General features: G+C 40.9%; 1 protein-coding gene across 2 annotated transcripts in view; it reads left to right on the top strand.

Moving 5' to 3' along the window:
* NSF (N-ethylmaleimide sensitive factor, vesicle fusing ATPase) overlaps window positions 1-15,360 on the top strand; it is a 148,890-nt gene that overhangs the window by 118,902 nt on the left and 14,628 nt on the right. For both annotated transcript variants that reach the window (XM_043584857.1, XM_043584856.1), the window contains exon 17: window positions 921-1,000. In XM_043584857.1, coding sequence (XP_043440792.1) covers window positions 921-1,000 — 80 coding nt within the window. The remainder of the gene's footprint in view (window positions 1-920; window positions 1,001-15,360) is intronic.

Here is a 15,360-nt window from a genome sequence, read left to right as displayed (position 1 = left end):
ACAAACTCATAGCTCTGTGTAAATTCCTTTATCTAGACACAATTGAGATGTGTGGTCATAGCAACACTACTATGTCAGGAATGTGTGCCCTCTGAGTATATTTTCACTTGTATGAATAGTTATTATCTGTACTTGTTTGTTCATTTATTCGACAAGTAAGCTGAGCCCTTACTACTGGGCTAAAATTAGTAGGGTCTCAAAAAATAAGATGCTGTCGCTATAACATATATTGGGAAAAACGAATGCAAAGTAGAATGTGCCATATGTTCTGGATATTCAGAAAAGGGAAAGATCACTTTTGACTTCAGAGGGCTAATGCCTGAAGGTCGTTCTAAGCACAATACAGAGAAAGCTGAGGAGGTAGCATTCATGCCGAATCTTGAAGGATTAGTAGAAGTTTAACAGAAAGTTGTAGAAAGTTCTCTGTTCTTCCCCATCTGAGGACCAGTCTTAGTGGCTCTATCATCATTTCAGTCATTTTGAAGTATCTTACTTACGTTATTATTTGCCATGTCCCCCCCCCCCCCGCCCCCCACTACCCATTTTCTGGTATGTTTTGTTGCTGCAAGCTTACTATACTAATGTGGTTTGTGGTCATTTTCTGGAAATGCTTAGTAAATATATCTGGGTTTTTTTCTTCTCCCTTAAAAAGAATGTCTCTGAATATTTAAAAAAAAAAAAAAATGTCTACCTGAACTCAAAATGGATATTTAGAAGCTTTTTTAAAAAAATGTATGGGTGAGAGTTCTTACATAATGTTTTAAGCATTTAAGTTATTGGAGATATTTTTTTCTAATTATCATTAGTTGCCTGACAGTCACTTGGGGCTGTGTTTATTCTCGATGCAGAAAAATCTGAATGTTTGGAATATGTGCATATACGTATCGAATCCCTAAAACAGAGCAATATTTCTCTTCCAGATTATGTCCCCATTGGCCCTCGATTTTCTAATCTGGTATTACAGGCTCTTCTCGTGTTACTGAAAAAGGCACCTCCTCAGGTAAAAATAATACAAGGAACCTTTCACAGAGTTTTTCCAGTAAACCGCACATAATGGTGCGAATGAGCTGGCAAATAAGCAAGCGACCATAAATGTATAAAATTCTGTTGTTGAGGGGTTTTTGCAAAATCCTCTGGTTTGGCCTTCGATTTGAAGGTAAATGATTTTCTTAACAGAGAAGTGTCCTTTTCTGAAGATCTCAAAATCCTAGTTTCGATTGGTGTTCTGTTCTTGTTGTTCTATAAATTCCCCCCCCATATTACACATCCCTCCCTGCCTCCCTCTCCCTTGAAAGACTATGATATTCGTGTAGGAGGGATTAAATGCATGTTTCCATTTGTTTCATTTATCATTTCCCAGGTTTTCCTAAGAATTTGTATTTGGGAAAATTCATTTCCCGTAGGCAGATTTTCTTCTTCTTTTCTTTTTAAAAATTTTTACAGTTAAGCTTGAATTGTTTCTCTTGTGTCATGTGGCACTTTTGAGTAGGGAGTTTGTAGCCAGGATCTTTGTTCATGTGGTTGCATTTTTACTGATGCTGCTATTGGAGACTGGTGATTTTGATAACTTAACACATTTAAAACTAATCTACAAGGGTTGGTTAAATATGTTAATTATGTAGAGGCTTCCAGAGCATGTTTGGCTATGACACAAGACCCAAATTCTCTTGACTGATTTTATATACTGTGACCTTGAAGAAATGCCAGACAAAAGCAGATACAAAGGGGTTAAGCAGTAAGTTGAGAAACATCTTAATGTCTGTATGGGAATCTGGTATTTGAAGTTAGAGATTCTAACTAAGTTACATGGAAAATATTTAATGTTAAGTTGGTGAATCTACTTTTTAATTTAACAGTTAAAAGTGTGTGTGTGTGTGTGTGTGTGTGTGTGTGAACTAAGTGATTGACTCGTCTTGATTTTCTAAGATTTTTTGTTTTTTTTGTACTTCTAGAATAGTTAAAAGAAACAGAAGGTACAACAACCTTGAAAATTTACTGCGTACATGGACTGTAAGGATTTTGTAATCATTTTTCCATCAACTATCATTCCCAGTAATTGCAGTTTTAGCTCATAGTAAAGTTAGAGAAGTGAGTATATTTTTCCCTTTTCTGATTCCTTCAATAAGTATGTAAATAGATACAGCTAAAGTTGCTGACAAAGGATGTACCCCCGAATCACCATGTATATCACCTACAAAAAGAATCCTTTCTTATGAAATAGCATTTAAAAATTACTAGATTGGGAGACTCTCCAGGCATTTAAATGTGTATCTTACTCAGTTTTTAGGAGAAGGAAGAATAATTTTTTAATGGTATTTTTTAAACCGCTTGTCCTTTACACTGTTAAACACATTCATTTAAAAAGAGAGACATACCTTAGTTGAGAATACAAATTATTATTTGTTATCCAAAATAGATACCAGTAGAAATAACATAGGACATATTAAAAAAAAAGACAACCCTTTAAAGACTTAGTAATCACTTTCCATTTTATAAAAATAATTGTAAAATTCTTGAGGAAAGGAACATTATCTAATGTTTTTGAATCTTAACATCTGGTACAGGTTTATACAGATGTACTTCATGAATAACTTATTCAACAAAAAACATAGATAACTTCTTTTCTTTTTAACTTTTTTTAAAGTTTATTTACTTTTTCTGAGAGAGAGAAAGAGAGCGAGGGAGGGACAGAGAGAATCCCAAGCAGACTCCACACTGTCAGTGCAGAGTCCAATGCAGGATTTGAACTCACAAACTGTGAGGTCATGACCTGAACCAAAAAAAAAAAAAAAAAAGAGTCGGATGCTCAACTGACTGAGCCACCCATGTGCCCCTAGATAACTTACTTCTAAAGGTATTTTTTGCGTGTCCCCTCATTTTGGTGGGCTTAAGTATTTTATTTTGTACTGTAATTTATATTTGTCGAGGTACGATTAAAGTGAAAACATTCAAAAATAAATAAATTTCAAATGACCAATAAGCACATGAAAAGATACTCCGCATCCTTAGCCATCAGGGAAATGAAAATCAGAGCCTTAGTGAGATACCACTTCATACCTACCAGGATGGCTACAGCCAGAAAGTCAGATAGTAACAAGTGTTGCTGTGCATTTGGAGAAATGGGAACCCTTATACACTGCTGATAGGAGTATAAAAATGGTGCAGCCTTCGGGTCTAGTTCCTCAAAAGGTGAGAGATACCCTACGACGCAACAATTTAGGTATACACCCCAAAGAAATGAAAATATTATGTCCACACGAAAGCTTGTAGATACGCTCATAGCAACGTTATCCATAATAGCCAAAAAGCGGACACAACCTAGATGTTCACAGATAAAATGTGCTATATGGTATATGGATACAGCGGAGTATCATTCAGCAATAAAAAGGAATGACGTCCTGACACGTGCTGTCACATGGATGACCCTTGAAAACATGCTAACCGAAAGAAGCCAGTCACAAAAGACTACATATTGTTTGACGCCATCTGTATGACATGTCCAGGATTGGCAAATCTGTAGAGTCAGAAAACAGACTGACTCATGGTTGCCTAGGACTGAGAGGGGTGGATAGGGAGAATGAGAAGTGACTGCTAACGGGCATGGGGTTTCTCGGGGTGTTTCACATGTTGTAAAATTGATCATGGTGATGGTTGCACATATCCGCAAAAAACCCTAAAAACCATCGAATTGTACACTTTACCTCAGCGACTTGTGTGTTATGTGACTTCCATTTCAATAAAAGAGGCACTTAAAAAAAAGCGGTTGCTGAAGCTACCTAATTGATGAAAGGAGGGTTATGGGGGAGCTAGAAGCAAGAAGTGAGCATCCAAAGTACATGGTCCGGCTTGGGAGAAGTCTTAGAAACAGGGATTGGATCATTCAAAAGGGATGTAGAACTAATTTATCTAAGGGCCGCAAAGGAAGGGTATAGGAATATGTAAGAAGTCAAAGATAGATCTGGTCGCCTTAGTGATTGGAAATGGCAGGGATTCTCTTTTAAGGAATACCAGCCCGTCCTGAATCAGGATTGGGTGACTCTGACCCGGCCTGATAGATGGTGGCCTGCTGCTTACGTAAACCAGTGGCAGAAGAAGTTATACTGTGTCCAGTATTTCTAGTTGGCATACATTTGACAAAATGAAAATATGCTGTCTCTGCACCACCTTGCTTTTTAAGTCAGTTTATATTCTCTCAGGAGAATTCAGGGAAAAATTTCAGGCTGTGATCCGGTGTCAAGAAGATTCGTCTTTCTACAGTGGAAGCATTCGCTCCACCGGACCATCAGCCATGTAGGTTTTTCAGGTGTTTTCAATTAAATATTAAAAGCTCATGAATCCGAGGGTCGCAGAGCCACCTAGGGTGGTAGAAAACTCTTAGTTATTTGTATCACTGTCAAAACAGAAAAGTTGAAGGTATTTTTCTTTAAAAAGAGGAACTGTGCGTGTATACAATATAGTAATCATATCAGCCACAGGATTCTTAATATCGCATTTGTTGTGATTCCAGCTTTCACGTAGAAAAATTATGTGTGCATGTGTGCACATGCTCAAATAAAAGAATCCCTTCAGGGGCACTATGTTGTTATGTATCAAGATATTCTCTTTTCTCCTCCTCCCCTCCCCCCACACCCCTCCTCGTTGTAAATTGGCTTATTAAAACTGGTTCACAAGCCTTCTTTTTTCCCCTTTGTGATTGCTTTGGTCTTGGATTTTCAGTGTAGGACTAAAAATTCAAGTCAGATTTCAGTTACCAGGATAATTTTCTTTGAATTTTAAATTTTTCTAAGTAAATGCATAGATTTTTAATGAACCCGGTATTCAGTGGGTTTGCTTTAAATTTAGCTGGAGAGTTAATTTCATGATTGATTTATTAGCCCTTTGAAAGTATAAAAAGTGGTATCTGTAGTTCATGAAGACTGAAAAACATCATCACATTTTGTTTAGCATCTTTTTAAAACCAATTAAAAGCTTTTCTAAAATGGATTGAACAGGAGAAAATAAAACATGTTCCCTAGGTCTTTATTTCAATCAAGTTTCCCTGTGTTGTGCAGGAGAAGAGATCGAGGGGGGGTAGAGGACTGAAAAGGGCTGTCCCAGCAGGGAGCCACGCCGGAGAAAAGCGCTGCTCTGAGAACTCAGCGGCCGCGGCTCAGAAAGCCCCCGGCCTGCTTCATCTACATGCAGAGTCACACAAGGCACGGGGGCGCTCACCGGCACCACAGAGGCTTCACATGTGCTTCCCTGCTGATTCCCGTGAAAAGCTAACAATTGGCTCGGAGGGTAAAAGACCACTGCAGTTCACCCTCCCTGAGCTGGATGTACAATTTGTCCAGTGTTAGGAAATGTCCGGCTTAGCAGTGAGAGGCTTGAAGACGCCCCTCCTTCCAGTGAGATTCCTAAAGCCGGCTCTTTTACTCGGTGACACTGGGGCTCTTTTCAGGTTCTGCGGATTTATGGAAGTTGAGGGGAATGTGCTTTTCAAGATCAGGAGGATGAAAAGCCTTAGTCTTAATGTCGAGGAAGAAGCAGTAGCAAAGCCGTAAGGCCAGGTAAATCTTCCCGCAACCTGCAGCACCGACGGCTTTATTATTTTCCTCACAGATCTCTTCTGGCACCTTTTTTTCCTTTCGAGAGACAAAATCAAGTGCCTGCAGAGGAACTCCTCAAGCTGTAAAATGACAGGACTTCCCAGTTTCCTCAAGTGCGGGAGTAGTTAAGCCCATTAACCTGACTGCTTCAGTGCTCAGTTTACTTGACACTTGGGGGGAATCAGTTTGGAAGGCGGCGTCTGTGTCTACCAGAATGGCCTTGTGATCTATGGAGAACCATGCCTTTTTGAGTTCCGGTGCTTCCCAACCTTTCTCATGTAGTGGCGTAGAGAACACGGTCACGTCTGAGGAGGCCCGTGGGTCAGTGGACGCCGCCACCCCAAGGGCCACCCAGCCTTCCCCAGGGCTGACGAGAATTGACATCTGAGTCCACCCTTAACCTATTTGCGGCATACCGGTTGGAAAACTCTTTGGCAACGGTGAACTCCTGTAAGAGAAGATCACTCCAAATTCATAGCAATATTACTGAAGTAGAATTCAGACCTCATGGTTGTTATTAGAGTTTCAGTTAAAATACAAAGTCGTTGAGGGTAAAAATAACTCCCTCGCTGCTCTGGCACCTGGGGATGTTACCGAATACGAAAGAAGGAGGATTTAGAGCTGAGCCAGGCATCACGTGTAAAGCAGTAAGAAACTGTCGAGAGCTGCTGGTGGGAACTCGAGCGGGCGTTATTTGTGTGTCCCGTGGATTTCGTTTTGACATCACCGGTCTCTAGACAAGATTGCCTTCCGTGTAATCCTTACACGACATCTGAGCGCAGTCTTACTTCAGAGATGGTATTAGGAAGTCTTGGTAACATTAAGCAACTCTTCAGGCTTTGGGTTTCTTCAGCAAAATAAGCAGATAATGGAAGAGACTCCAAATCGTGCAGGCCCCAACATGAGTATCTCCCCATCTATCTGTTCAAAATTAACTCTGGCTAATGACTACAATATGACTCAGTAAGATGTATAACCACTTTAGGAAAGAGGTGTAGTCGTTTTGCCAGACACATCATTGTAGTCACCGATGTGGTGACTCGTGCTTTGGACTTCTTTGTTGAAGAAAAGCTGTATGATGGTGGACAACTTAGTGGCCCAATCTTTCCATTTATTAAGTCAGTGATATTAAATGGCTACTGTATTTTATAAAATTGCCTATACTTTGCTTAAATCAAATACACATACAGTACATATATATGTAGAATGATTTTAAGTACATAAATTACAGCGAAAGACATTTGGTGAGTCCTTTCATAAAGCGTTGCTACAGATATCTGCTGAATAAAACCATGTTTTCAGGGGCGCCTGGCTGGCTCAGTCGGTAGAGCATAGAGCATACGAGTCTTGATCTCAGGGTCATGAGTTTAAGCCCCACGTTGGGTGTGGAACCTACTTAAAAATAAATCAAATCAAGTTAATAAATAAATTAAAACAGACACATTAAAATACATGTTTCTCAAAATCGGGATTTTGTTTTGGTTTTTGGTAGAGCACATCTATGATAGGTATTAATGAATACAAAAATTATAAAACATATACAGCATTTTCAGCTAACTCAAAATTAAGTATCTGAAGTTTAATCAGCAGGAAACTGCTAATGGTGTCGAGACAATAGCCTCTCACTGCCAGAATGTCTTCAGGTCTAGCCCCATCGCCTTAAATATATTATTGTGACATGACATCGGTGTTAGGAAAGTGTTGATTTTAGTACCACAGTATTCCACGGTGCCGTGAACCTTGTTATGACGACCCCCTCTGCAGAACTTCCTCTTTGTGTTGGAGTCAGAAAACCTAAGTTGGAGTCATAGTTCAGTCAACTTTGAACTAGTCCCTTAATATCTTTGTTTATTTCTTCATCTGTACAATGGAGGTAATTCTCCCTGCTTTACTTACCCCAGTGAGGGCCAACTAATGTACAGTATAATGTATAGTGAAGTCCTCTGTAAACCCGTGGACTACGCAGGTAGAAGGTATTAATGCTTTGTTATAAAAAGCATGGAGTTACTGAAAAGTAGGAATGTTTTGTTGTCCACAGAGCATGCCATTTGTAAAGAATTGACTTATAGAGTCTCCTCCTAACATCTTCAAAAAGGGAATGAATGTCTGTCCTTGTTTTGAATATGCCCATTAGTTGGGGCTCCAGGGTTGACATCTCAGATACTGTTTGTTCCTGTTTTGTTGCTGTTTCAAAGTTCTTAGAGGGTCTAGTATTTTGTGAAGACTATTGTATGGAACTGGAAATACATCTTCTGGTTGTTGTTGTTTTGTTCTGTTTTGTTTTAAGAATAGAGGTACCTTTAGATAGTCCACAGAATCTTTGTAGCTTGTAAGACAGGAAAACTAAAGAATGCAGCCATTTTTCTGTAGCAGATTTTCATGGAGAGTTCATTCAGGGTTCCAACTTGGAGTGCCCAGGCACAACTTGCCTCATGTGCAGTACTGGGGAAAAAACAAGTACCCCCTACTTCCCTATCTCCCATTTGCTGGAATTAGAAGCTTCCTAAGTGCTCTGGTCTGGGAATTAAAGACCCCTGTTATAAAAGGAAGAATGAAATAAGAGACGGGAATGTCAGGGCTCAGCTGGGAAGGAGTAGACGGAGGACTAGGGCTTCTGGCCATTGTGAGGTCCCCACAGACACTGCCTATTAACATTTATCCTCAGCCTCCAGGGACTGGCCCGTGTACTGGCTCTTTCCCTGCAGTCGCCTGTTGCTTGTGACTAAAGCTCCCTTTTCTCCCAACTCAAGGTGGAACAAAACAGTGTTTCATAGAGTCTCTCCTACCTTCTTGTCCCTAAAACAAGCACACAGATCTTTGGGGATTTCCTAGGGCTTTCTACTACCTGGCACGACAATGTTGGGTGAGAAGAGCCACTAAGGGGAACCTTACAAAAGGTCCAGAACAATCCATCAATATTCCTGATAGTTATTGGGATATAGATGGAACGAGGTCTTGATCTTTTTAAATCACTCCTTGGTCGTCTATAACCACATCTTCCTCTTGACAGCCCTCCTTATACCTCACACTGGGGAATGGAGAGAGTGCTTCCACAGGAAAGGCCCCAGACAGTCCCACCTTTGCTTTGCTTTGCTTTGCTTTGCTTTGCTTTGCTTTGCTTTGCTTGCCTGCCTGCCTGCCTTCCTTCCTTCCTTCCTTCCTTCCTTCCTTCCTTCCTTCCTTCCTTCCTTCCCCTATTTAGGCTATGTGGATGATAATATTCACTGAATGGCTATTTTGAAGGTGGTGGGTGTTAACCACACACAGAACTGGCATTGGCAGTGTAAATAAGAGCACAGGAGTTAGAATTCAGGGACTTGAATTAGAACCCAGTCACTTCTGAGCTTCAGTGTTCACTTTTCTAGAATCGGAGCAATAATAATACTGAGGTTGAGGATGTGAGAATGAAATATGATAAATGTTTATTGTAGTTCTCTGTAAACCGCAAAGCACAGCTCAGTTGTTAGTGTGTGATTCGCCTCAAAGAAAACTCTGACCCTGTCTTTCCTCACACAAAAAATACATAAAACCGACAAAGCAACCCACCCATATCAAAGGAGTTGGGCTCCACGTGGCTGCTGCTGAAGAAACAGCCCTAGAAATGCTGGCAAGAAAGAGCATAGCGGCTTTCTTGGCCCGTAGCTGCCCACCATCTTGCTCCCACAGCCCCTGCCTGCCTTACTTAGCCCCGGAGCGAGTGGAAGAAGGGGGCAGTTTCCAGAATAAGAGGAACAAAAATGGGAAGGGAGGACAGGGAGAAACACCAGGTGACAGCAGTCAGATGGAAAATTCTGGCCACCCAGCTAGTGACCTGTTACCTGCATTAACTGGGCTTAGGTCAGAAACTTCCTACATAACTGTCAAATCACCTTTCACTTAATCCTCAGTTACTCTCCGAGTGTGCTTTCAGTCGTAAAGGAGAAAGGACTGGGGGAGGTGTGCCGAAATGGTTTATTGTGATTGCCTTTGTCTCAGTGGCCCCTCAACTTTCTGAACGCATACCCCTACCAGTCAAAATAGCATTTGAGCTCATCCTTCCAATATTTTCATACATCTCTTCTTCTGTAAGATGATGTTCATTTTAAAACATATGCAAAAAGGGTGATTTTTAAAAGAATGCAATCAAAGGAAGTTCTATTATTTTTCCATCTTAAAAGTACCTACTCTATCCTAGATGATAGGATTATAGGTGATTTTTTTTCAACTTTATTTCCTATATTTTATAAATTTCAACACTACGCATTTATTCCTAATCAGGAAAAAAATGTGTATGCTCTTTTTCATTTTTAACTAGCAGCATATAACTGTCAAAACTCTTTAATTCCAATCTTTCCAACTGATGTGCCATTTAACTAACACTTAAATGAATGTACCTTTGTCTCTAAGCTTGTCTACATGTAGCTTTTTTTAACCTTGTTTTTTCTTTAAAAAAAAATTTTTTTTTTAATGTATTATTTATTTTTGAGAGAGAGAGAGAGACAGACAGAGTGTAAGCTGGGGAGGGGCAGAGAGAGAGAGGGAGACACAGAATCTGAAGCAGGCTCCAGGCTCTGAGCTGTCAGCCCAGAGCCCAACGCGGGGCTTGAACCCACAAACCGTGAGATCATGACCTGAGCCGAAGTCGGACACTTAACCAACTGAGCCACCCAGGCACCCCACCTTGTTTTTTTCTTTTAAAGCTGGTTTAAGGTCTGATGTATAAGACACCTGTGTCTCTGAGAGGACAAGTGTGAGGGTGCCTCATGACTCTCACAGTTGACCTTGGACACCCACCTGGCATACCACTCAGTGTTTTGCTTCCAGTCAGAGCTTACGATGCAGGAATGCCAATGTGACCAAGGTTGACTAAGATAGACAGTGACAGTTGTATTACGTTCCGTGGAAGGGAGATGGAAAGTTTTTTTTCCATCCAAAAATATTTCTTTCGACATGCCAGGTTTGAAATATTACTTCACAGGATGTATGCTTTCACTAGGATGTGCATTTTCATAAACATTTGTTCCAACCTGTAGAAATACAAGGATGAGTGAGCCACTACACTGTACCTGCCCTCAAAGAGTTTCAAATCCAGGGCCACCTGTTCAGTTGTGCAGTTTGTGTACAAGGTCAAGTGACAATTGAGGGTTAACATTCAGCCCACACTGTGCTCACTAAGCCATCCACCCTGGTGTGGGGCTGCATCTGCCCTGAGTAGGGTTGCTGGATTTAGTAGACAAGAATAAAGGACGTCCAGGTAAATTTGAATTTCAGAAAGATATCAAGCACTGCATGAGATACACTTGTTTGGGGCATACCTGGGGCTTTGTCTGGCAGCCTTAACCCTGAGAGTTACTCATACAAGGTGCTGGGGCTTTGGGGAATGGTCCTAGGGTAGGGGCATGCTTCTTTCTAGTTCATCCCCCTAGGAGGGGTACTCTTTTTCTAATCGAGGCTGACTGGTGTCCATGTCAATATCCAGTGAGGGAGAAAGATGTGTACACATGATGTATCTAGTTAATTTTTACAAGTTATGTGGGTTCCAGTGGAATATAAAGGAAAGCACAGTCAATTTTCCTGAGAGAATCTGCACATGTTTCACAAATAGTTCTTGATCTTGGTCTTGAAAGATGAGTAGAAGGGAGATTTATCAGGGCCATTGTGCCTTGCTGAGGAATTCCAGCTGTGAAGCGATGGGGAGAGACAGCAAAGGATGTGTCTGTGCAAGAATTAGCAAATTTTTATTATTTACACACTAACTGACACTTGGAAATTTAAGGATATGTTTTGTGTACAGTTACTTATCTCAGGCTTCATATAGCATATTCAGTTTCACTGGAGAGAGGAATAGGAATTCATAAGAAATGAAAAGCTTTATTTTTTTCCAAATGGCTAAAGCTTAACTTCTGTAAATATCAGTTGTTATACTTTAGCCTTTTTTTTAAGTTTATTCATTTGTTTTGAGAGAGAGAGAGAGAGAGAGAGAGAGAGAGCGAGCATGTGAGCAAGGGTGGTTAGGAGAGAGAGAGAGAAGGAGAATCCCAAGCAGGCTCCGCACTGTCAGTGTTGAGCCTGATGTGGGTCTCGATCCCACGAACTGAGAGATCATGTCCTGAGCCGAAATCAAGAATCAGACGCTTAACCAACCAAGCCATTCAGGTACCCCACTTTAGCCTTTTTTTAAGAGAAAAAAGTTGTTACATACCTGTTTGGTGTCTGAAGCAAAGTATAATAAACAGTATGGTAAAGAATAAGGATCATCATTACAAATCATAATCACATGAGTCAGTAATACCACGAGTAACAGCAAGAACTATTGGGATGTATAAGACTCTGCCCATGTAGTCATTAAATGGGTCCAGTGTGCCCTGTTTTGTTTTGTTTTTATTTTTTGGTACCTTTCCTTGTTCTTAATGTTTCTTAAGGGTTTTACTATTAGCTGTTTCTAAATCCCATTGAATTATGTCAGGCGCCCTGCCTCTGATGGTTCCCACTTTTCTAATTTGCTGCTTCTGGTCAGCTGTGCACTAAAAAAAGGCAACCGCAAGGACTCATGAGTTGTTTTATAAAGTAAGGGTAACCAGGCCACAAGAGCTGAAGGAGCTTTCCTGTGACTGTACCTGGGCCCCTTCCTTCATTAAAAAAGTTCAGTATTTTATTTTCCAACTGTTGGTATTGAAGACATTTTACTGGGGTGCCTGGCTGGCTCAGTTGGTAGAGCATGTGACTCTTCAGCTTAGGGTTGTGAGTTTGAGCCCCACATTGGGTGTAGAGATTACTTAAAAATAAAATGGTAAAAAAAATTTTTTTTCTTTGACCTGAAAGTTCTTTGTTTCTTCGGATGTAAAAAAAAAATTTTGAATATTTTTGTGGGCCCTTCGAAGTTTTATGGGCCCTGTGGCTGCTGTGCCCACTGTGCCTAGTGGATAAATTGGCACTGGCAGCACGGAGTCACTTGAACCTCACTTTGTTTTGTTTTGGTCCCAGAAGTTAGAGTATTTTTGCTTATATCTTGGTTCTTGTCTGTGTTCTGGATAGCTGAAATTGCTTAGCAGATTGGCCTCCAGATAAGTGAGGTGCTGTTACTGGGCATACCGATCCATTCTGTAAAATATCTTGGACCTAAGAGATAATTACAAACTGGTAGAAAACTCTGGAAAGAATTTTAATAAAGAGGAAGACTGAGAATAAAAATCACAGAGATAGAAATTAAATGAAAAGGAAGGGGGCGCCTGGCTGGCTCAGTTGGTAGAGTGTGCAACTCTTGATCTTGGAGTTGTGGGTTTGAACCCCACATTGTGTGCAGAGGTTACTCCAAAAAAATGAAACCTTAAAAAAAAAATGAGAAGGAAGAAGAAAATTGACCTGATTAGAGAGCACAGAGGTCACAGGCATATCAAAGGCATATCAAACTAAAAGTTGGGAGAGGGAGGGAAATTTTCTGTCGGTGCAAGGCTGAAGAGTTTGGATTCACTAAGTAATCAGTGATCATCTTAGTTCAGTTTTTTTTTTTTTAAGTTTATTTATTTATTTTGAGAGAGTGTGTGTGTGCGGGCAGGGGAGGGGCAGAGAGGGAAGCAAGACAGAGAATCCCAAGCTCCACACTTCATGCAGAGCCCGATGCAGGACTCAATCTCACGACTATGAGATAATGACCTGAGCCAAAATCAAGAGTTGGTCATTTAACCAACTGAGCCACCCGGGTGCCCCTTAGTTCAGTTTCTAATGAGAGAGAGTATCTACAGAACTATTCCTTTTGGCACTAAGAATACTGTGCCATGGTCAGTACAACTCTATTTGCTTAATTTAAACTTTTCTCCCAAGAGCTCAAAGATCGTAATTTCTAGGTGATGTATCTCCCTAACTCATAATTAAGAGATCAGCCATTGCTGATAGGAGTTACAAATTACACAGATGAGAACAATGCACAGCGAAGCATAATGGGAATATCAAAGAGGCCTGAACTCTAGCTTCAGCTCCCTGCCTGGGTATAGAAGCTTCAGACAGGTCACTTTGCCTCTCATCCCAGTTTTCTCTACAAAATAACCAGGGGAGGACTAGGTAATCTTTAGACGAGGTAATCTTTAAGAGCGACTCCAAGTGTGAAATCTGATGATTCGGTGTCTTTTTCACATATTGGTACTGAAATATTCTTAATATCACAAAGTGGTCTGCTCTTGCTATAGTAATTATTTTAAATTATTTGGGGTGAAGTTTCTCATTTCATATCCAATCTGCATCATGAATTCCCCTCCTGATTGTCCTCTGTCCTTCTTACAGCACCATGAGGATGGTTACAAAGACAGTAGACTAAGAATTTGCTTCAGGGTACAGTCTGATGGAGCGTTTAAGGGTAGTCGTCAGCCTAGTTGTAGCATGATTTATTTGAAACATCCTTCCTTTGGTATTCAACTTAAACACTTAGCTACAAAAAAAGAAGTTACAGACATTTTGAGCATGAGAAATCAGAAATGCATGCAGGATATGCATGCAGGAGAGGCCCCATTCCTCTCCTTTTACTGTCCAGACTCTGGTTGTTTTTAATGGTAGTCAGTTTTTTCTCTTTTTTGGGGGGAAACCAAGAGTTGTAGGAGATGCTTCATAAGACTTAATTCACTATCTTAAATGAATGCCCTCTAATAAATCTCATCTTTTCCCTGTTAGAGAAGTCCGTATTTTCCGATCAGTAGCTTAACTACTCATGGCTCACTTGATTAAAAGAGAGAGACGACAGCCTTATGGCATCTACTTACGTTGTAAATGTAGCATACGTGCCGCTCATTCTGGATTATTTTCTTGAAAACTTGTTCTAGCGTTCACCACGTGAGGCTCCAAGATATAGACTCTGAAATGGTAGATAGTTAACTTTCCTGTTGAACACTGGCATAACGTGCATTTCTCCAGGGCCAGAAGAGAGACTGTAACAAGGAAGGAGTGATCTGCTGCCCTTGAAGCCGACAATGAGATCAGCGTTCATTTGTTCAACACAAATTTATTCACTTCGCAGTATGTTCAAGGCACTATGCTGGCCCTGGATATATCAATAAACCCCAACAGACAAAACTCCTGTCCTCCCGAAGGAGGACCAGCAGTTAATACAATAAACAAGTAAAGACAGTAGTAAATGAGTAAAATATAGAGCATGTTAAACCATACAGTGGAAGAGAGAGCAGGATAAAGGGAGATGAAGAAGGGGAGACTGGTTTTAAATGGCGGAGCATGGGGGGTTGTGTGGGCCCAGTGGAAGAGGTGACGTGCAAGCAATGCCTTGACATTAGGGAAAGAATCACGTGGATGGGAAGAGCATTCTAGGCGGAGGGCGCATAGGAGTATCTTCCGTGCGCCAGGCATGTTGTGCTCACAACCACAAGGAATGAAACACGACTCCTACCCCCAGGGAGCTGATAGTCTAGGAACAAGATTCAGACTTGCGAATAAATGCAGCGATAAAGTTGTACGAGCACTGTGGTAGGTAGAATGTTTTTTAAAGGTCTCTGTATTGGCTAATACAAACTAAGTAGAAATGTGTGAAATTATTCCCATTCCAAGAATGAAGCTAGGGTAAGGGGTGGACTAAAGCACGGCTTACCAGGAATGCTCCTTCACACCCCTGCCCTGAGCAGACCTTTCCCTCAGAAGCCTCTTGACGAGGCCACTCACTCTCACCCACTCCACGATTCCAGGGGGTGTTTGATCTTTCGTTTGGGCCCCGACTGGGCCTCACTGCCACCTGAGTCAAGCTGAAGATTGGAGCTCTCATCTTCCCCTAAGAGGAAGTGTTGGCTCTCTGGGAGAA

This window comes from Prionailurus bengalensis, chromosome E1 (genome assembly GCF_016509475.1).
Source record: "Prionailurus bengalensis isolate Pbe53 chromosome E1, Fcat_Pben_1.1_paternal_pri, whole genome shotgun sequence".
In the NCBI taxonomy this organism is placed as follows: Eukaryota; Metazoa; Chordata; class Mammalia; order Carnivora; family Felidae; genus Prionailurus; species Prionailurus bengalensis.
Note: the sequence above shows the minus strand (reverse complement) of the source record. Positions and strands in the feature narration are given on the sequence as shown.